This window comes from Hemiscyllium ocellatum, chromosome 17 (genome assembly GCF_020745735.1).
Source record: "Hemiscyllium ocellatum isolate sHemOce1 chromosome 17, sHemOce1.pat.X.cur, whole genome shotgun sequence".
Classification (NCBI taxonomy): Eukaryota; Metazoa; Chordata; class Chondrichthyes; order Orectolobiformes; family Hemiscylliidae; genus Hemiscyllium; species Hemiscyllium ocellatum.
This window is the reverse complement of record NC_083417.1, coordinates 29,388,825-29,411,186: the sequence shown is the minus strand read 5'-3', so window position 1 is coordinate 29,411,186 and position 22,362 is coordinate 29,388,825. Positions and strand designations below refer to the sequence as shown.

General features: G+C 39.9%; 1 protein-coding gene across 2 annotated transcripts in view; it reads right to left on the bottom strand.

Moving 5' to 3' along the window:
• Positions 1-22,362, bottom strand: part of piezo1 (piezo-type mechanosensitive ion channel component 1) — a 339,923-nt gene that overhangs the window by 157,031 nt on the left and 160,530 nt on the right. For both annotated transcript variants that reach the window (XM_060838027.1, XM_060838028.1), the window contains exons 4-5: positions 10,793-10,835; positions 6,702-6,861 (exon numbers count right to left, since the gene is read on the bottom strand). In XM_060838027.1, coding sequence (XP_060694010.1) covers positions 6,702-6,861; positions 10,793-10,835 — 203 coding nt within the window. The remainder of the gene's footprint in view (positions 1-6,701; positions 6,862-10,792; positions 10,836-22,362) is intronic.

The following is a 22,362-nucleotide window of genomic DNA, read 5'->3' as shown; positions in this document are numbered from 1 at the left end:
GCAGCGAACCCTATCATTTAAATGGGAAATTTACCTCCCCACAGCCCCCAGAATTATTTCTAGAATGTTCCATGTAATATTTTTGGGCTGCGGTAAACCACGGATATGGGGTTCTACTTTACTTCTAATTTCCCAACATGAAAATATATCAGCATTCCTTCAGTGGCACTGGGTCAAAGTTCTGGTATTCCTTCGGGGAATATGGGTAGAATGCGGGAAAGTGGAGTTGAAATGCCCATCAGCCATGACTGAATGGCGGAGTGGACTCGATGGGCCGAATGGCCTTACTTCCACTCCTATGTCTTACGGTCTTCCCTAAGGCATTGTGGACCTACCTACATCTAATGGACTGCAGTATTTCAAGAAGGCAGCTCACCATCATTTTCTCAAGGGCAACTAGGCACGGCTCAGCCAGAACCCCCACCCCCATCCCCCAAACATTAGATTACTTACAGTGTGGAAACAGGCCCTTCGGCCCAACAAGTCCACACCGACCCGCCGAAGTGCAACCCACCCATACCCCTACATTTACCGCTTACCTAACACTACGGGCAATTTAGCATGGCCAATTCACCTGACCGCACATCTTTGGAATGTGGGAGGAAACCGGAGCACCCGGAGGAAACCCACGCAGACATGGGGAGAACGTGCAAACTCCACACAGTCAGTCGCCTGAGTCGGGAATTGAACCCTGGTCTCAGGCGCTGTGAGGCAACAGTGCTAACCACTGTGCCACCGTGCCGCCCACCATGACAGATACTACCACAATGTTCCATATTATCCTGCTCACTTTCACATTTTTTTCTTCTATATGAATATTGCACTTTCTTGGAGGTTTTGTGATTTCTCTTGGTGTTGAATCTCTCTGGGAATATTTGTCTTAAGTGTCGGACTGACTCAAACCAAGTATCCTCGGTCTCTTCTGTTGCAATTGGTATGTTGGTGATCTTGTGAAAGGTCATACTGTCAGCTCCAAATACAATGGTAGTACTGCTATTGCTGGGCTGTTAGTGTTCACCAGATAAAATACCTGCATGTGGTTTCCATGCAGAATCACCATTGCAGCATTTCATTCTCAGTGTACCAATACTAGAGATGGATGACCCTTTAAATGCAGTTAATTTTATTGTTATAGATTGTGTCATTGATTTTCAATTGCCTGGATACACGTTTGCACTAGTTCTAGTGTCAACCTTGGTTTCGAGTTTGAGTTTGTCAATTTTCTTTGGGCATTTGATAGTATTAGTGGCAAGAGTTTCCAAATGTTTTGACATCATCCAAATGTGTCACATACACAATGTGGAAAAACTGTGTGCCCTCTGGTTCTTCCATTCTGAAGCTTGACCTTCTGTGCCTATATTTGCGAAGGTCTCTGACATGCTCAATGTTGCAGCTGCTAGCATGCTGCACGCACTTTTGTTCAGTTGTTTTCCATTATAAGCTCTGGTTGCACCTTTGAAGCCAAATTTCTTGCCTAGGTGAGTATATTGCTCTTAAGTACTCCACGACTTGCAGAGATCTTGTTACAGGACATTTTTGCAACCAGAACAACAGATTGCACTTCCCACATCACCTGCTTGGTCTCTGCACCTTGGCTACTACACTGCTGCTGGTAAATGCACCCAATGCTTGCAGTTATCGTTGTCTGGCTACAATTGCTTCATATTTTTTGCTAGCTTTAAGCAGTGCATCAATGTCAATGCCTTGAAGATGAACTAAGCTCCATAATCTGCTCAAACAGCTCCGCTTCCGAGAAATCACTGTCATTGGCTTTGTCATGATTCTTGTGGCTGTTGCCTCTAGGATATCAGGCGCCAAATGCTGAATTAAAAGAACACTTTTACTCAAAGCCAATTCCATTGGATCTCTCTGACCTCCTTTAGAAAGGTCTTAAGTGCAGACACAGCGCATCCCACCTTTCCAATGACTGTCTTTATTTTCTCTGCTTGCTTGAAGGTGGAGAGTGAGAATGGCTCAGCAGAGAGTGTGTGGTTTACTTTTCTATAGGGGCAATTGGGAGTTTTTGTTATGAAAGGGTCTTCCTGTTGGGACGCAAACTTGGAGGAAACAAAACCCAATAAATAAGCATTAATTATAATGGTAAACACAACAGTGTGGTCATGATGGGAATGGCAGCATTCCAGATGTCATTACGGATGTATGTTGTGACTTTAGTCTTTCTTTCTGCATTTTGAGTGGGAACACTGTGAATGAAAATGATTGGAAAATTTCTCCTGAGTGAAAGAAATCAAATAGTGGGGTTTTTCTTTGCAAATACTTGGTAGGGTGTTTCCAGTGAACTGTGAGCCAACACTAAACCAATTAAACATTTGAACACAAACTTATATCAAAAGAATTCTATGACACAGCATTTACCACAGAATCAAGGCATTCTGCCCAAAGGACCAATGTCCATGTTTATGAACTCCTCCCATCCTCTTCATCTAACTCCATCAATATTTTCTTTTATGTCTCTCTCCTTCACAGCTTATCTTTGAATGCATCTATTTCATTTGCCTCGATTACTTATGGTACAATGTTCTGTATTTTAAACAATCTTTTGGCAATTTAATTTCTCCTGAATCCTTCAGTGGATTCATTATAATTATGGTCCTTCTTTTGGTCTTGTCTGTAAGTAAACCAGCCTCTCTGTTTCTTTATTGAATTCTCTGAGTCTGACACACATCTATCAGATTTTCCTTTTCTAGAGAAGGAGCACAGTCCTATTCAACCTTCCCAATTAGTATAACCTTTAAGATCTGGTATGATTCTAGAAATCCTTTTTGCATTTTGTCCCATTCTTCTATAACCTTTTTAATAAATGGAGACCAGAACTATTCACTGTTATTATGACTTCTCTGCTTAACAATTTTATCTTGAGAAGTGAATTCGGGTGTTGTTTTCTTTCATAATAGACTAACTAAGTTGTTTCACTGCTTTGACTAATGTTGTTTGTTTCCACTTGGAAATTCCCCCTTCCCATGTTGGGATAAGGACCTGGCCTCAAGCCCTAAGTTCAGAAGGCTGCAGAGTTCCCAAGTGGGTTCCACACCATGCCTTGTCATCGCATGGCCTGCTACCACATACAATGCATTGTCAGCTCATAATAGCCCCCGTTAGCAGCTATTCATAAAGGTACACCCCTCATTTTGAACTCCCTCGCCCGAGGGAAAAGATTCTTACTATTCACCTTATTTAGCTCCCTAATGATTTTCTAAACCTCTATAAGGGTCAACCCTCAACCTTCTATGCTCCAGCCAAAAATATCCCAGCCTATCCAACCTATTTTTGTAATTCAAACCCTTCATTCCTGGCAACATCCTGGTCAATCTTTTCTGAACCCACTCCAATTTAATAATATCCTTCCTATAGCTGGGCAACCAGAACTGTACATGGTATTCCAGAAGAGGCCTCACCAACATTCTGTAGAGCCTCAGTATGACATCCTAACTCATACACTCAAAGTTGTTTGACAAATGCTAAGGGCTATAGAATTTCAAAATAAGATCTGGTATCACTGCTAGAAAGTGATAAAGTGTCTGACAATTCAAAGGCACCTGAGTAATATTAAATTTCTGTATGCCAAGATGTTGCATTGTTTATTTGGGAGGGTTCTTTAAATATATTTGGTAAATCTCATTTTATATGCACAATGTGTAGTAGTGAAGTCGTGCAGTCTTTGACTTGTGCAACAGTTTCCAGTTAAAACCAGTTAAAATTGATTTACAGAAAGGTCAGCCCTTTCCAAAAAAGGTCTGCTGTGTTTGTTGCCCAAAATCTCTTAATTCGATATGCATTTGCTCAGTGGGAAATTGTTAAACTATTCTTAATCAGATGTGAAGTGGTGTTTTTGCAAATTTGGAATTACAGTGAATATAAACAGAATCACATCAGTTCATCCCTGACAGCTTTTAATTTAAATAACAATGCATTTCATTGCGCATGGGAATCATTACTAAATTCTGTTTTCAGGTGAAACTAAGATAGAGCAGATGGATAATTGACCATATAGACCTGAGTCAGTCCCTTTTTAAAAGTCATACTTACAGTCTTTTTTTTCCATAAAGTCTTCATTTCTTTTTACTTTATGTATGTAGCTAAATAACAAGACTGATGACAATTAGAGAACAGAGAAGTAAAGTTAGTTTGAGCAGAGCAGTTTCTCTACAGTATGGACAAAAGTACAAAACTAAAGCATTGCAACACTAACAACAGGGAATTAAATTACACCGTGACAGGCTCTTTCCATGGCGAATGTGGATATAAAATTTATAATGAGACAAATTGACCCAAAGGGTGTTAATCGTATATCAATTGAGTGTTAATTGCATTCAGATGGTGGGCATTGAAAACTCACCCTTGCCTTACATTTATGTACAGTTGTACATATTTGATACTCTATATGTGTTTCTGTAAATGAGTCTTATAAAAATATCCAAAGACTAGGTTCCTGCCTTCTTTCACTGCCTGGACATCTGTGTTCTACCAACAGGATGAGTTTTAATCCTCAAAATTGAGGATGTTGGGAGAGGTTAAAATCTTCAAAATCTGAATCCTGACCCTAACCCACTGACATCTGGTTTTAATTTTGGTGGAATGAGAGAGAGTGGATGATCAATCTACTTCAAGAAAGCAGGTTGATCCTTTAAATATTATAATGAACCTGTTAGCCTTCTTTGAATTCACCACTGAAAATCAAACTCTCGTCATCCAGTTCTCCTAGGTGTCAGATGTGTCAAGGCATGGCACTGCAGGATCAGCCCACAAGTGGTTTTCCAGTACCCTGCTGGATCCAGGCCATGGACAACCTGACCACCCCCAGGAGCATACCGTCTACACTGGTAACCCACAGGATGTTGACAGTGGGGGCTTCAGTGATGGCAATGCCACTGTACATCAATGTGATAGTAAGGTTGTATCTTATTGGAAATGGTCACTGCCTGGCATTTGTGCAGTATGAAGTTTGCTTGCCACAAGTTTGGATATTGTCCAGAATATGGGCACAGATTGCTTCAGTATCAGAGCAGTTGCAAATGGCACTGAACATTGTGCAATCATCAGTAAACACCTCCATTTCTGGCCTTATGAGGATGTGAAGTTTACTTCTTAGTGGTAGATAGCAAGTATGTACTTAATATGTAGATGGGTTGGATACCAGCATAGGCCTGTTGGATTGAATGGCCTGTTGGTGTTTTCTCACATCTTGTGATACTTTGGAACAATGGACAGTTATACTCAGCTTGCAAAAGTAGGAACTGTGTCAACAAACAAATAAGAATTGTATTTATGTAATTCAATCATTAGATGAATGCAAGAGAATATTTTCGTCTGACTTACACACTTGGAAGATTAAAAATGAAACATGGACTGGCGTCAGGATTCAGGTGGGCATGGCTGATGTCAATGCCAGGCTTCACCTGCATCCTCGCAGGTCAGCTGCTTGCCCTACACTGGCAGAGAGCACCAGTTGGACAGAGTGGAAATTCAAACAGCAAAAAGATGTCACATTGGCCAGGACAAAAACATTTCTGACAAACAAAACAATAAATTGTGGGAAGAGAGGATTCCTGCTCCTCCTGACCCTTTGAGGAAAACAAGAAAAAATATAACTTAAATGCCAATGGTGGTCTTTGATCCTCTTACTACTGTCTTCACTCAGCAAGAAGACTACAACAAGGCCAACCATGACATCAGGCATCAACAGGCAAACTTTAAGAACACCATGAACCCATTTTGCTTCACGCTTTTTTAAAAAAGCTATTAAAAATAGAAGGTGGTGAGATCTTCATTCCTGATGAAGGGCTTATGCCCGAAACGTCGAATTTCCTGTCCCTTGGATACTGTCTGACCCGCTGCGCTTTTCCAGCAATACATTTTCAGCGGTGGTGAGATCTAGGAAGGCAAGTCACCTTATCCATTTTTACTGGTTGTCTACTTGATTTTTATGTTTCAAATGGTCAGGAATTAAGTATTAAAGCACTCAAGTATCTACAGACCTTTCGTGATTAGCTATCCAACAAGCATTAGATATTTCCCATTAATAACTTTACACACTCCTTAAGGCTTTGCCCAGGTTTTTCCTATGGTCAAAGTGAAATATATGGAGAATTTTTTAGTCATTGAAAATTTTGTCCTGTAATATTTTGTACAGTAATATTCAGATGCATCATCTCATACATAAGTGTGTTCCACATACTCAACAATTATTTTCTGCCTGCTGTTGGACCCATCCCTGCAGGTAACCAAATAATCTCTCAATGAAAGTCACAAAATCAGAAAGCAAGTTAACTCCACTGCCAACCTTATTTTGGCCTTCTAGAAGACTGTTCTGAGTTCAATACAACATTTATGAAGAAATTATCTCTCCTTTATTTGAAATGAACAGGAAAGAACTTTATTAATGGAAAGAGTGGGAATGAAATACACAATGTATATAAAAATGGACCAACATAAGTTAAAAGGAACATTGGACCAAAAACGTTAACTCTGATTTCTCTCCATAAATGACCTGCTGAGCTTTTCCAGAAATTTCTGGTTTAGTTTCTGATTTGCAGCATTCACAGTTCTTTCAGTTTTTATAAGTTAAAAACATTTATGATAATATTGCATTTTAGTATTCAATATCAACATTACTAAACAGATGCAAAGTTAACGAATGATGGTCTACAAAAAATACAATGTCATTTTAGAAATATTCTCACCTCCTCATTCGGTTCCACATTCTCTTCCTCTCTGCTTGGCGTTGTCTTCTTTCTCTTTGTCAAACGATTACAAAAAGCTAATGTAATGCAGCTAATGAGAAATATGCCCAAATCTGGAGCAACCAGTCGAACACAGTTTGGGACATCATTCAGATCAAGTCTAGAACAGAAAGAAAAAAATATATAATTTCCAATCATATTTTAGTAATTATTTAAATAGCAATTTGGCACAGAAAACTGGATTGAAAGATTGTCACTTTGTAAGAGTTTTGAATCCAATCCACTACAGTATATTGGAATCAAACATGCTTTCTTCGACAATGAGCTCTAGCTGAAATGAAGTTGAATAGTCATTGCAGTTCAATATTAGGCCATTCATAATCTCCAACTCTGGAGTAAAGTGGACATAGAAAAAATGAATATCATGCATTTCCAACACTGAACAGCGTCTCTAATATTTCTTCAGGTTTGATTAGTAACTTGGTTGTTAGCTGATTTCAAAGAGTGGAGGGCCTCTTGAACTTTGGCAGATTTTTGGAGTGAACTCATTCAACTCAATTATCTTGGGAAGCATTGATACATGGTTTAATTTAGCAGACAAGTGCTGAATTGTTGTGTTGTATATCTTACAATCCTTTCTGCAAAAAAAGTTGTAGATCACTTAGGTAGTAATATTCAACTCGAGTCGTAATTCAAAAAAAGGTCATTTAAAGAGAGTATCAAGCTGCTTGGAATACATGGCCAACAAAAATGCTAATAAAAATGTAAGAAATAAGAAATGGATACATTTATTTCAGCACAACTCTGCAAGGAATGATTAAAAAAAAGTCAGAACCAGTGTGAGCAGTATTATTAGCAAATGACCAAGGTATTCCAAGTGTCCAAACTGAGCAGATACATAAATTTATTGATGAACGAGTCCATGATTCTTATAAGATTAAACAGAATCATATCTGCAGCCATTCATCAAAGAAATCCATTAGACCACTTTGTGCTATAAATTAATCCTAAAAATGTTGCTTTGTTAAGGGGCAACTAAATCATTTTAATCCAGTCTTTGCATTTTATCTTCTGCTTGTCAAACAAATATTTCTTTGGAGAACTGGAGAGTTTTGTAACTCTGCCTGATTCAACAAAAAAAATACTCTCCCCATTTGCGTGCATGGCTTCAATATTTTAAATCAAAAAGTGGTAAAATTCAGCACTTTAGTATTGCAATCGAAACAAAACACAAAAACAAAATTGACCAAACGTTTCTGCCACAGATCTATTGTTGTAACTGTACTCCCAGAACACATTTTGGGTACATTAGTTGCAGTTTAACAGTGGTGTTTTTGATGACGTGATGTTGAAGAACTCTTGGATATGGAAAATTCATACTAGTCAGCTGGAAATCGGCCATAAACTAGCAATGAGTAATGGCAATACAATGTATAACATTGGCAGATGACAAACTTCTACCTTGGTCAGTTTTCTTTCCTCAGATTCATATGCAACATCAACCCTTGATATTATACTGCAGCTGACCAACAAATAAAAGAAATTGAAGTATTGATTTTTCTTTCATAGAACTTGTAGATACAAGTCTACAAATTATTGTTGGTAATGTTATTTACATGTTTTATATTCCTCCTCTGCTCAATTAATGCAAGTGTTTGTCTTCTTTATTCTTTCATAGAATGTGAGTATCTCTAGCAAAGGACAGCATTTGCCGTCCATCCTCAATTCCCATGGAACGAAGTGGTTTGCTAGGCCATTTCAGAGGAAGTTAAGAGTCAACCACTTTCCTGTGGATCTTGAATTCCATATAGGCCAGACTAAGTAAGGATGGCAGATACCCATCTCTATAGGACATTAGTGATGCTGATGGTTTTTTATGCCATTGAATTATAGTTTGATGGTCACTATTACTGAGATTAGCTTTCAAAACCATATTTTTCAAAATGTAAATTTAAATTCCACCAGTGGGGTGTGTGTGTGTGTGTGTGTGTGTGTTCCTGTACAGTCAGAAATGGGGGAGTTTATAATAGGAAACAAAGAAATGGCTGACAGACTAAATTCATAATTTACTTCTGTCTTCCTAAAGGAGGACACAAATAACATGCAATAAATAATGGAAAAACAGGATTTAGTGATAGGAAGGAACTGAAGCAAATTTGTATTCTCAGATTGGGGAAATTGATGGAATTGAAGGCCAATAAATCTATAAGGTCTGACAAACCATATCCCAGAGGACTTAAGAAAGTGATTTTAGAAATAATGGATGCATTGGTGGTCATTTTCCAAGATTCTTGGAACTCTGGAACAGTTCATTTTTCTTTCATAGAACCTGTACATACAATTCTACAAATTACTGCTGGAAATGTTATTTACATGTTTTATATTCCTCTGCTTACTTAATGCAAGTGTTTGGCTTCTTTATTATTTCATAGATGTGAGTATCTCTAGCAAAATACAGCATTTGCTGTCTATCCTTAATTCTCCTGGAAGTAAATGACTTGTTTGGCCATTTCAGAGGAAGGTATTAGTCAACTGCTTTTCTGTGATCTAGAATACCATATAGGCCAGACCAGGTAAGAATGGCAGATACCCTTCCGTTTGTATTATTCTCCCAATCCTGAAAACATCAATCCCGTTGGTCTTCTCTACATTTAAACTTCAAGGTCCTCTGTTTCTGTGAAAGAATGCTTCCAGTTACACATACATATTTAGTCAAGTACTGCTGATGAAGCAATCAACCACAAATCCTTTTGTTGAAACAAGCTGCTGGGAATCTGTGACTGAAGCTTTGAATTTACTGGGAAACAGCCAATTGTGTCTTGTCACTAAAAATGCACTTTGGCACAATCATGCAAAAGGAGGAGACAGCGACGATGATGGAAAACAATATGCTGCTGCCCACACAATGTGGAAGAATTATTCTATTTCCAGACTGTTAAACAAAGTACAATAGCCTTGCAGAAAGCGTATTTAATTCCAATAAATGTTTAGACCAGATTTGTACATTGCCCATTTCTGGATTCAGTTCCAATAAAATATGAAGCTAGTGATATTATCTTCTACTTATCCTGGATTTTCCAATAAACCATTAATATAATGGACAAACTGCAAATATGGAACTATTTTCTGGCCTAGTGGAACTGTGACAATCAAATTAATCATCTGGTTTTCCACATTGAGTTAAGATGGGACACTTTGAATATTTGAACTTCAATACATTTTGCAGTGGCACATTGCACACCAAAGAACTATAAACAAAACAATGAATTTAAACATCCTTAACATTGCAAAGCATTCTAGATATTTTATATGAATGTTAGCAAATAAGTTGGAGAGACAACCAAGAGTTTGGCGAAAGCAACCAGTTTTATAAAGCATCTTCAAGGACTGGTGAGACATGAAGAGGTGGTCAATTTAAGGGTGGAGTTCCAGAATATAGAGCCTCACCAGCTGAAGGTACAGCTGCCAATGGCAGAGCTATGAAAACCAGGATTTTAGAAGAGGCCAGAATTGGAAAGGTGCAGGGATCTTAGATGGTTGCAAGTCTGGATCAGGATACAGAGGTAGGTTTGGTTGAAGGATGGAAAGGCCACAGACGGATTGAAAACAATGATGAAAATGTTAAAACTGAGCCATTACAAAAGTGAGAGTCAGTGCACATCAGTTAGCACAGGGATGGGTGATTATGATATGCATGGCAAAGTTTTTGTTGAGTTTACAGACCCAAACAAAATAACTACTACTTTAATCCTTCAGGCAATTACTATAAAAGTTTATTTTAAATAATATTTATCTTCTTGGCATTCCTAACAAAAAAGCATTTTGTACCCTGTATGAAGATAAACAACACTAAGATATCACAGTGTAGTTCATACATATAGTCATTATCAAATCTTCAATCTTTTCTCAATATAGTGCTTAAATTAAATTTTCTGAAAAGCTTTACAGCATCAGATAAAGAAAAATATATTTTTGTGCTTTATATATTTTGAGCTTCATTTGTAGTAATACCCAAATGTGAAAGTCTAAAATTATAAGAAAATCTATGTAAACAAAATTATATTGTTGTTACTGCTGATGAGTTATTATACCTGGTAACTCCAATGTGCCTGGACAAGGTTTCCCATGTGCTGCCTGAAACAGAGAGGTAAGGCCATTACAATTAGTAGTACTGTTTTTGTTAGACAATATTTACAGAAGAAAATGATTCCATATTATTATTTGGGTCTGTATTATCATTGATTTTTGCACCCTTTTGGACTCTATGAGACTGATGGTAATTTGCCAAATGAGTAGGGTAAATATATGGATTCTTCTTTAAATTCACAGAATTGTTGGCATTATTTCCATTCACCTGTTTTTCACATATTTGGTTAGGACAGAATGTCTTGTTATTTAATAGGTTACTTTTTACTCTACTTAACATTTTTAGTTTTTAAGCAGTAAGCTTTAACCTTAAGTTATCTATAAATTAGTCAGGTTGCTGTTAACCTATAAATGTGTGCCTGTTACAATCATTCACTCATTTAGTAAACATAGCTATGAGCGAAATGTGAAATCTCACTCTGATGAAGAATCACTGGACTTAAACATTAACTCTGCTTTCTTCCCACAGATGCTGCCAGATCTGCTGAGATTCTCAAAGCAATTTCTGTTTCGATTTCAGATTTCCAGCATCCGCAGTTCTTTGTTTTATTGCAGAATGTTTCTATCCCAGGCTGAATCTACAGCAATGCTTACTGCTGAGCATCTTAGGATTGTGTTTACACAAAATAACACACCCAGCTTCAGAGAAAAGTACAGTGTCTAGTGATTACATCATGTGTAAGTGAGGCAAGATTGCTTAAAACGGCTTCGTTTCTGTAGTACTGCTTGTAATGCAAATTCTTCCTCCTTTTCTCTCCAAACTTGAAGGCATCAACTTTATGTTCATATACAGTTACATGAGATCGGGTAGTCTCTATTTATACATTAACTTAATGACTTCACAAAGAACTGTCTGGATACCCACATATGTAAACCAAAGCCACTGGACAGTGATGATGGCCAAAAATGTAAACATTCATTCCCCTTGCCCTAATGCTAAGTGGCCAGATTCAATCACAGTAACTTGATTACCCTCCCAGCTAACCCAGCACATTCCAAATGATGATATCAGGTGACACAAGAAGTACAGCACAGAAAATGGTACAATTCAAAATGCCTCACTGTGACATTTCTAAATAGCTTTTAATTGGCAATATAAAAATCAGACTGGAAAAATGTGGATTGGCTAAAAGAAAAAACACGTGTAAAATATGATTAATTCACGAAGAGATTTCCACAGAGAAATTTCCAGAAAGGAATAGGTTGCACATGAGGTAATGGAGGTGAGCTGTAGGACACAAAAGGCATGGAAACTTCTGGACTTTAAGCTGGATATTGCTGCAAAGAATTAGTACCATACTGATTCCAACAGGCATTTAACTCCTCACCAGATGTTAAATTAGAAATTTTTTTTTCATACATCTAGGTGTTAGAATTTATAAACAGTTGGCACTGATATTAACAGGAAGCTGGGGAGTATGTGGAGGGAGTACATAATTTACCAAAGAAATTGCAAGTTTTTTTTTTAAACATGGAAACCTATGACCTTAATGGCAAGGCTTCATTCCAATATTGTGGGATCCCTAGTGTCCTGCAGCCTGCCAAACAGACAGCCTGGCTGGGAGTGGAAGGAAAATCCAGAGGTAGGGGGCCACATTTGGACACCCTTATGGACAATCTCTATCAGTAGAAAGGGAAAATCAACTTCAGACTCACCACTGGGAATACAGAACTAGAGTTCAGAGCCAGGGGAAGGCAAGAGATTGAAGGGTAGGAGAGGGGGAGGGGAGTTGGGAGGACAGAAATGTGTTGGCAATTGGAGAAGAGGATTGGTTCAATTCATGAGAGGCCCAAGGCTTCCTTTTGAGGCTTGGCGTACCACCCCAGCCCCACAGGAAAGTGTGAAAAATAAAGTTAAAATTTATCATCGCTGGGAGCCAGTGTTCCAGTCCAGTGCTGAAACTAATGCCCACCAGTACACTCAGCTTCTGGGTGATAGTGCAGATCAGATCCAAATTACATCATTGGACTCAATCATCTTATTTAACACAGAAATTTGCTTACTTCCTGGTCCTGTCCTCAAAAAAAACAAGTTAATATCAGGATATACCAGAAAGGAAGTGAGATCAGTGAGAGTAACTGGTACTTACTGTACAGTAACTGGTGGGCACAATAACTGGTATTCATTTTTGCTTCGTTAAATTTCCTTGAATGTTTTTTGTTTCAGTGAAGCTTTTAGTTGTTTAAGGTTACTTCAAAAGAGGCACAAATCAGAGCAGACTGGAACCATGATAGGTGAAATAAAAGTTGCTTGTTTTTAATGTGTATCTCTATAATTACAGCTTTATCGAATATCAGCCCCAGTTCTACCCTCACTTTTCCATTTACTTGCTGCACAGATGCAACAGCAATTTACACACTACTCTGCTGCCTTTAAAATATAAAATCTTTAACAAAAGAAAGGTGCATACCTTCAGTTCCTGAGGGAGAGTTAATAAAGACTTGGGGAACCAATGGGAAGAAGATACCAGAGCCAAGATGAAGAGGTGAACTTAGAAAGAGGCAGCGTGGGAAGACTGAGCGAAGTTGCAATGATGGCCAGAGTGAACAATGACTTGTAAACTGAACAGGGCAGAAGGAGGGAAAGCTGAGAAAGCTGCAAAATAACTCCCTTAAAGACAAAGGAGAAAATCTTGATCATCAAAAGCTACTGACAGGTATTGTCTGTTGACTGTGATGTATTGCAAGCAGATTGTAAAATTAAATCCCTTGTGATTGAATCGAATTTGATCAATCAAGTACCTTGATTTCATCAATATCATTTCTATTCAGTAAAATGAAAACTGCAGGACAAAACATCTCTTCATTCAGCTGTCTCAACATCCTTCAACCAATTGTGCTGAGAATTGACATGTCATTTGTCTAAAATATATTTTATTGATGAGAAAACATCACTAGGGAATATTCAGAGGAATTGATTGCTGCAGTTGACCCACACAATCTCAGCTGAAAAATGTGTTGCTGGAAAAGCGCAGCAAGTCAGGCAGCATCCAAGGAGCAGGAGAATCGACATTTCGGGCATGAGCTCTTCCTCAGGAATGAGGACAGTGTGCCAAGCAGGCGAAGATAAAAGGTAGGGAGGAGGGACTTGGGGGAGGGGCGTTGGGAATGCGATAGGTGGAAGGAGGTTAAGGTGAGGGCGTTAGGCCGGAGAGGGGTTGGGGGCGGAGAGGTCGGGAAGAAGAGTGCAGGTCAAGAAGGCGGTGCTGAGTCCGAGGGTTGGGACTGAGATAAGGTGGGGGGAGGGGAAATCTGCTCCCAGGAAGACCAATTCCAATACCGAACAACCCAGATGGCCCCCTTCTTCAAAGACTGCAATTTCCCCCCAGACGTGGTTGACGATGCTCTCCACCACATCTCCTCCACCTCCTGCTCCTCCGCCCTTGAACCCCGCCCCTCCAATCGCCACCAGGACAGAACCCCACTGGTCCTCACCAATCACCCCACCAACGTCCATATACATCGTATCATCCGTCGTTATTTCCACCACCTCCAAACAGACCCCACCACCTTATTTCCCTCCCCTCCCCTATCAGCGTTCCGGAAAGACCACTCCCTCCGCAACTCCCTCATCAGGTCCACAACCCTCACCAACCCAACCTCCACTCCTGGCACCTTCCCCTGCAACCGCAAGAAATGCAAAACTTGTGCCCACACCTCCCCCCGTACTTCCTTCCAAGGCCCCAAGGGATCCTTCCATATCCACAACAAATTCACCTGCACCTCCACACACATCATTTACTGCATCTGCTGCACCCGATGTGGCCTCCTCTATATTGGGGAGACAGGCCGCCTACTTGCGGAACACTTCAGAGAACACCTCTGGGACACCCGGACCAACCAACCCAACCACCCCGTGGCTCAACACTTTAATTCCCCCTCCCATTCCACCAAGGGCATGCAGGTCCTTGGACTCCTCCATCGCCAGAACATAACAACACGACGGTTGGAGGAAGAGCGCCTCATCTTCCGCCTGGGAACCCTCCAACCACAAGGGATGAACTCAGATTTCTCCAGTTTCCTCATTTCCCCTCCCCCCACCTTGTCTCAGTCGATTCCCTTGAACTCAGCACCGCCTTCCTAACCTGCAATCTTCTTCCTGACCTCTCCGCCCCCACCCCACTCCGGCCTATCACCCTCACCTTGACATCCTTCCACCTATCACATCTCCATCACCCCTCCCCCAAGTCCCTCCTCCCTACCTTTCATCTTAGCCTGCTGTACACACTTTCCTCATTCCTGATGAAGGGCTTGTGCCCGAAACGTCGAATTTCCTGTTCCTTGGATGCTGCCTGACCTGCTGCGCTTTTCCAGCAACACATTTTCAGCTCTGATCTCCAGCATCTGCAGACCTCACTTTCAGCTCTTTGAACAGACCTAGCAAGTTAAGACTGGACATCCATGAGGCACTATGAGCTCTCAACAGCAACAGTCTGCAATCTCATGACCTGGCATATCCCGCACTCAACCATTATCATCAAGCCAGAGGATCAACCCTGGCTCAGTGGAGAGTGCAGGAGTACATTCCAAGCATACCTAAAATGAGGTGTCAAACCAGTGCAACTTTCAAACAGGTCTACTTGCATGCCAAACAGCATAAGCAGAAAGTGATAGACAGAGCCAGGAGATCTCCCAATGAATCAGATCTGAGCTCTGCAGTCCTGTCACATCCAGTCATGAATGATGGTGGACAATTAAACAACTCATTGGAGGAGACAGCTGTACATATATCCCCATCCTCAATAATGGAAAAGCCCAGTACATCAGTGCAAAAGATAAAGCTGAAACATTCACAGCAATCTTCAGCCAGAATTGTCGAGTGGATGATCCATCTCAGCCTTCTCCAGTGGTTCCCATTTCACTGATGCCAGAGATCAGCCAATTCAATTCACTTCACATGGTATCACAAAACAGTTGGTGGTACAGGAAACTGCAAAGGCAATTGGGCCCTGACAAAATTCTGGCAATAGTATTGATGACACCGGCCAGCCCATGAGTGAATTCGAAAATCAAAAGCTTTTTGAACAATATAAAATATATTCTGATTCTAAATCAACAGTTTAATCTCTAGCCCAAAAAATGTATCAAGATTGCAATGGAGAAATTAATGGAGCAGAATGTTGAAAAATCCCTAAGATGTGATATTCTACATCCCAGAGAGTGGTGAACAAGGTAGCCATAGAGATACTTGATACATTGACCATTATCTCCCAAAATTCTACACATTTTGGAATGACTCCTGCAGACTGGAAAGTAGCAAATGCCATGCACCTATTTAAGAAGGGAGCAAAAGGTAAAAAAAAGACTGGGAACAAAGACCTGATGGCTTTACATCTGCAGTAGGCAAAATGCTAGAATCTGTTATAAAGGATTGATTGAAGAGAAACACAGATGATAATGATCTGGTTGGACATGGTCAACATTGATTTGTGAATGGGACATTCTATTTGATGAACATACAGTATTGGAGGTTTTAAAAATATTCATAAAATTGATAAAGAAGTTGAAGGGACATACATTTAGATTTTCAGGAGGCTTTTGATAAAGTCTTCCATAGAGGCTGGTTAGAAAATTAATGCACATAGGACAGGAGGTAATGTATTGGCATTGATTAATGATTTGATAACAGACAGAAAACAGAGTAGGAATCTGTTGTGCATCTTGTAAACATCAACAGGACTTTCAGCCAGATCTGGATTACTCAAAACAGGCCATTGCTGTAGAGTACATTACAGTGGTCCAATGAACACCATTGAGATCCAAATAAATTGTTCATCTCATTCTTTCATAACATATATTTAGTAACTCCAGTGTGATTTCAAGAGCAAGATAGACTAAGAATGCAGTATTCTCTGCTTTGTACTATCTGCTGTCTTTTGAAATTGGGAGGGAGTGGCTGTCCAAGCTGTGGACTTCTTTACATTATTAACAATGATATTCCATAATGGTTAACAATGATATTCCATAATGGTTAACAATGATATTCCATAATGGTTTGCAGGTGTTCTGTTTGGACAGTGGAAGTTACATTCGTGTCTAAAGGTCAAAAGTTAGAAATCCCCATTGTAGCCTCTTAAGCAACTATTGAATTTTTTTCCTGAAAGCCAGAGGATTGAGTTGAAGAAATAGAGCCGGTTTTTTTACTCTCACGATATAATACCTGCCTTTATATAACCTTTTATCATACAAACATCAGAAACTGCTGTGCACAATTAATTTCTTTTGAAGTGTAATGACTTTGAACATACAGCAGATTTATTGTCACAAAACAAAGTTTGAAAACAATGAGTTACCAGGATGTTTGTGTTTTATAGAAAAGAAATAAATTTGAAAAGAAAACCCTTACATGATGGGATGCCATTGCAACTCAATTGTAAAAGAGAAAGATGCTAACCCGTATGTCACAGTTTGTGAGAATTTAAGATGAGACTATTATCCTTTGTGCAAACCAGAAAGCAATATTAAATTGCTGGAAAGTTCTGTTGACGTAGAAGTGTCTGCCAATTGTTTTCCAAAGGAACAGAATTGCCAATACTTGAGTCATAAAGTCATAGAGGTGTCCAGCACAGAAACAGACCCTTTGGTTCAACTTATCCATGCCAACCAGATATCCTAAGTTAATATAGTCCCATTTGCCAGAACTAGGCCCATATCCCTCTAAACCCTTCCTATTCATATACCCATCCAGATGCCTTTTAAATGTTGTAAATGTGCCAGCTTCCACCACTTCCTCTGGTAGCTCCTTCCATACACACACTGCCCTGTGCGTGAAAAGGTTGCTCCTTAGGTCCCTTTTAGATCTTTCCCCACTCTCCCTAAACCTATGCCCTCTAGTTCTGGACTAGTGGAATATGTTTAGATGTTTAGTTATGTGGGATTCTGACTAAATGATATCTGATAACTAAACTTTCACAAATGTTACTGTTTTTGTGGGTCATTTCTTTGTACACATTAGCTGTTGTCAACAATACATTATGGCTACTCTTTGTAGACTTGTGGGACATTCGGAGATCATGAAATATGCTATACAAATGAATGTTCATTTTTATTTTATCTTTCACCACTTCCTTTGTTAAAAGTTGATGCTTCTTCTATTTTTCCTGATGTTTTTGGTTATTTCTGTCTGTGGTTGAAATTAGGAAAATGGATAGATGAATATAGAATAATGCAGGAAGGAATTGCCCCCTTCACCCTACAATGTCTGTGCCGACTATGGTGCCATTCTAAACTAATCCCATCTGCCTGTACATAGTCCATATCCCTTTATTCTTTGCCTGTGCATGAGTTTGTATAAATGCCTTTTAAACATTGCTATCATAGCTGCTTCTACCACCTTCTCTGACAGTACATTCCAGGCATCTTGGTGTAAAAATAATACTTGCCTCACACATCTCCTTTAAACTTCTCTCCTCTCAAAGACTTCTACTATCCACTATATCCACATTTCTCAATTTGATATCACTATCAGGTTGCCCCTTTAGCCTCTGATGCACTAATGAACAATTCAAGGTTGTCCAACCTCTCCTTATAGCTCATACACTCCAATCCAGGCAACATTTTGCTAACCCTCTTTTGCACCCTCTTGAAAGCCTCCACATCCTACCAGAACTGGACACAATACTCCAAATGTGACCCAACTAAAGTTTTAGACAGCTGCAACATGAGTTGCCAAATTTAATATTCAATGCCCCAACCATACAGCTTCTTTACTACCTTATCCATGAGTGTTGCGATGGACTTGCACCCCAAACTCCCTCTGTATAATCAGTGCTCCTAAGGATCCTGCCATTTCCTGTATACTTTACTCTTGCATTTGATCTCCCAAATTGCATCACCTCACACTTGTCTAGATTAAATTCCGTCTGCCAATTCTCCACCCAACTTTCCAACTGATCTATATCCTGCTGTACTGTTTGACAACATTCCTCATTAACCACAATTCCACTAATTTGTGTCATCTGTAAACTTATTAATCAGACCACTAACATTTTTATTCAAATCATTTATATATATTACAAACTTCAGAAATTCCAGCACTGACCCTTGCAGAATACCACTGGTCACAGTCCTTCAGTCAGAAAAATACATCCACAACTGTAAATAATCTAATCTAATCTAAATTCCCCTCTGTCTTCTATGACCAAGCCAATTTTTTTATTCAACATACTAACACACTGTAGATTTCATATAACTTAATCTTCTGGACCAGCTTATTATGAGGGGAATTATCAAATACTTTACTAAAGTCCATGTAGACAACATCCTTTGGCCTACCCTAATTAATCAATTTTGTCTCTTGCTCAAACAATTCAATCAAATTTGAGAGGCAAGACCTCCCCCACACTACCATGCTCACTTTCCCTAATAAGTCCATTCTTTTCGAAATGCAAGTAAATTCCATCCCTCAGGATCTTCTCCAGTAATGTTTCTCCCACTGATAAAAGGCTAACTGGCCAAAATTCCTGGATATCCATGTTGCCCTTCTTAAACAAAGGAACAACATTGGCTATTCGCCATCTTTTGGAACTGCATCTGTGGCTAAATTAGATACAAAGATCTCTGTCGAGGTGCCAGCAACCTCCTGCCTAGCCTTCCTTGGCATCCTGTTATCAATCCCATCAGCCCTGGGGATTTACCTGTCTTAAAATTTATCAAGACATCCAACATCTCCCCTTTCTTAATACTGACATGCTTTCGAATATCAGCATACTCCTCCCTAATCTTATCATCATCCATATTCTTTTCCTTGGTGAATACTAATATGAAGTACTCATCAAGGATCTAACCCACTTCCTCTGGTCCTCTGTGGATTTACCCTCAAATAGCCTCTCTTTATCTAATTTCTCCAGTTCCTCCCTAATTTTGTTGCAATTAGCTTTCCCCCAGTTTAGCACTTTCACCTGAGGATCAGTCTTCATGTCATAACTTACAGAATTATGGTCACTGTTCCCAAAATGGTCCCTCACTGAAACTCAATTATCTGGCCAGGCTCATTTCCCAGTACGAGGTCTTGTAAGGCCCCTTCCCTAGTTGGACTTTCTACATATTATCCCACAAAACCCTCCTAACAAATTTTACCTCATCTAAGCCCCTGGCACTGTGGAGGTCCCAGTCAATATTGGGGAAGTTAAAATCATCCACTACAACAAACCTACTTTTACATCTTTCCATGATCTGTTGACATGTCTGTTCCTCTGTCTCCTCCTGGCTATTGGGAGGCCTATAGTATAACCCCATCATAGTGATGGCACTTCTCTTATTCCTGAGTTCTATCCATATGACCCCACTGAATGAGCCCTCCAAGGTGTCCTCTCTTAGCATATCTGTGACATTCTCCTTAGTCAGTAATGTAATTTCTCCATCCCTTTTATTTTTTTTTAAAAGATATTTTTATTAGAAATTTAATATTTTGACAGATTTACAAAAATAAACAGAACTTTCAAGCACAAACATTAATATAAAAATAGATCTTAAATATATAATCATCAAAATTCAAAGGAATGATACTAAAGAAGAAAGAAAAACAATGAAACTCAGTTAACTACTAATCTAATCCACAATTATCCAGAGTGTATAGTTGAGTCACTTACATCCTTCAAACAAGAGAAAATGTTCTCTAATACACTCATAACAGTATAATAAAAAGGAAACTATTTCCAAACAATAAGAACAAAAAAAAACATGTTTGAATGGAGATCCTCCCCCTTGTTCTCAGGGGGCCTTACTTCCTTTCTAAAGGTCCACCATATCCTCTCCCAAACAGTGTCCCACCGTTGACCCGGGCGCTCCTTAATAGGATTTAGATATAATACCGAGCTAGAGTTAACAGTGAGCGCCCCACCCCCACCCCTCCCCACCCATACCTGAGTATATCTGATAGCATCAATGCCACGTACAAACACACATAACTATAAAATTACAACTCCAACAGATTACAGTTAAGTATAATAACATAAAATAGCAAGGGAAGACAACCCTGCTCCCAGAAGCAAAAGTAAAGTATCCACTTCTCCCCACGGAGTGTGGAAGAGGCAAGTCAACATAAATTGTCTCTTACGATTTATTTAAACGAGTCTAAAAGTTCCTTAGCCTCTTCTGGTGATCTAAAATTATACTCGGATCCTTCGTGGGTAAAGCATAACGTCGCTGGGTAGCGTAAGGTGTATTGAATATTTAAGTTCCTTAGACATTTCTTCACCTCATCAAACGCCTTCCTCCTTCGTGCCAAAGCCGGGGAGAAGTCCTGAAATAACATAATCTTGGATCCTTCATGGATCATGGCTTTAGGATCCTTTCCAAGCTTTCTGGAGGTGTCCAGGAGTATCTGCCTCTCCCTATAATTCTGCAGCCGGAACAGGACCGGGCGTGGGTGCTGGTTTGGGCCAGATCCGCGTACTGCGACCCGGTAGGCCCACTCCACCCTTACCCGGTCAGTTTCAGCCCCCAGGTTTAAAAGCTGGGGCAGCCATCGCTCCAGAAATACTACTAACTGTCCCTTCTCTTCTTGTTCAGGGAGGCCCAGAAGACGGATATTCTTTCTCCGATTTCTATTATCCAGGTCATCCATATAGATTTCAAAGGCCCTGACTCTCTGCTCCAGAGCTCTCACCTGTTCTGCAGCTGTTTGTGCTGCAGCCTCGGAGGTCGTGGCCTTTAGCTCCGCCCCCTTCACTCGGCCCTGTAATTCCTCGAGAGCCTGGCTGTGCTTCTGCAGCTTTTCTTCGAATGCATTCCATCTCTGTCTGGATTCTGCGATGAAATTGACGAGTGTCGTTTCCAGCCTGGCAATCATCTCTTCAAGGCCTGTTTTTACATCAGCTGCAGCCGGAGGAGAGGAGGGTGGGGGAGGGGTCTTTGTTTTCTGAGAGCTGCGGGATCCCTTTGGTTTACTCATTATCCACTTAATATTAAACTGCTTAAATATAATAGTAAGCAGCTAATTAAGGTTAGAAAATTTTTTTGGGTGGTTTGGTAAGTGTGGTGGGGGTGAGTAACTCACTTTACCCAGGTTTTGGGAAGAGCACTGTAAACTCAGACTTGCTGAGTCGCCGCCATCTTGGATCTCCCCTCCATCCCTTTTATATCCTTCTCTATCACACCTGACACATCTAAACCCTAAAATGTTGAGCTGCCAGTACTGCCCTTCTCTCAACTAGGTTACTGTAATGGCTACAACATCATCGTTCCATGTACAAATCCATTCTCTAAGCTCATCTGCCTTACCTGTTAAACTCACTGCATTAAAATAAATACACTTCAGACCGCAGCTCCTGCCATGTTTATTACCCTAGCCCTGCCTGTTCTTCCTATTAGACTTAGACTTAACGTCTACCTTCTCCTTGGTCACTCCACATGCTGACTTATTGATTTGATTCCCATTCCCCTCTCACACTAGTTTAAATGCTTTAGAAGATTTTGTTAAGGACAGATGCCCATGCTCTCCATACAGTCCCTACCATACAATCTATGCATCCAATATACCATTGAGGTGGCTCACCTGAATCCAAGATAAAGA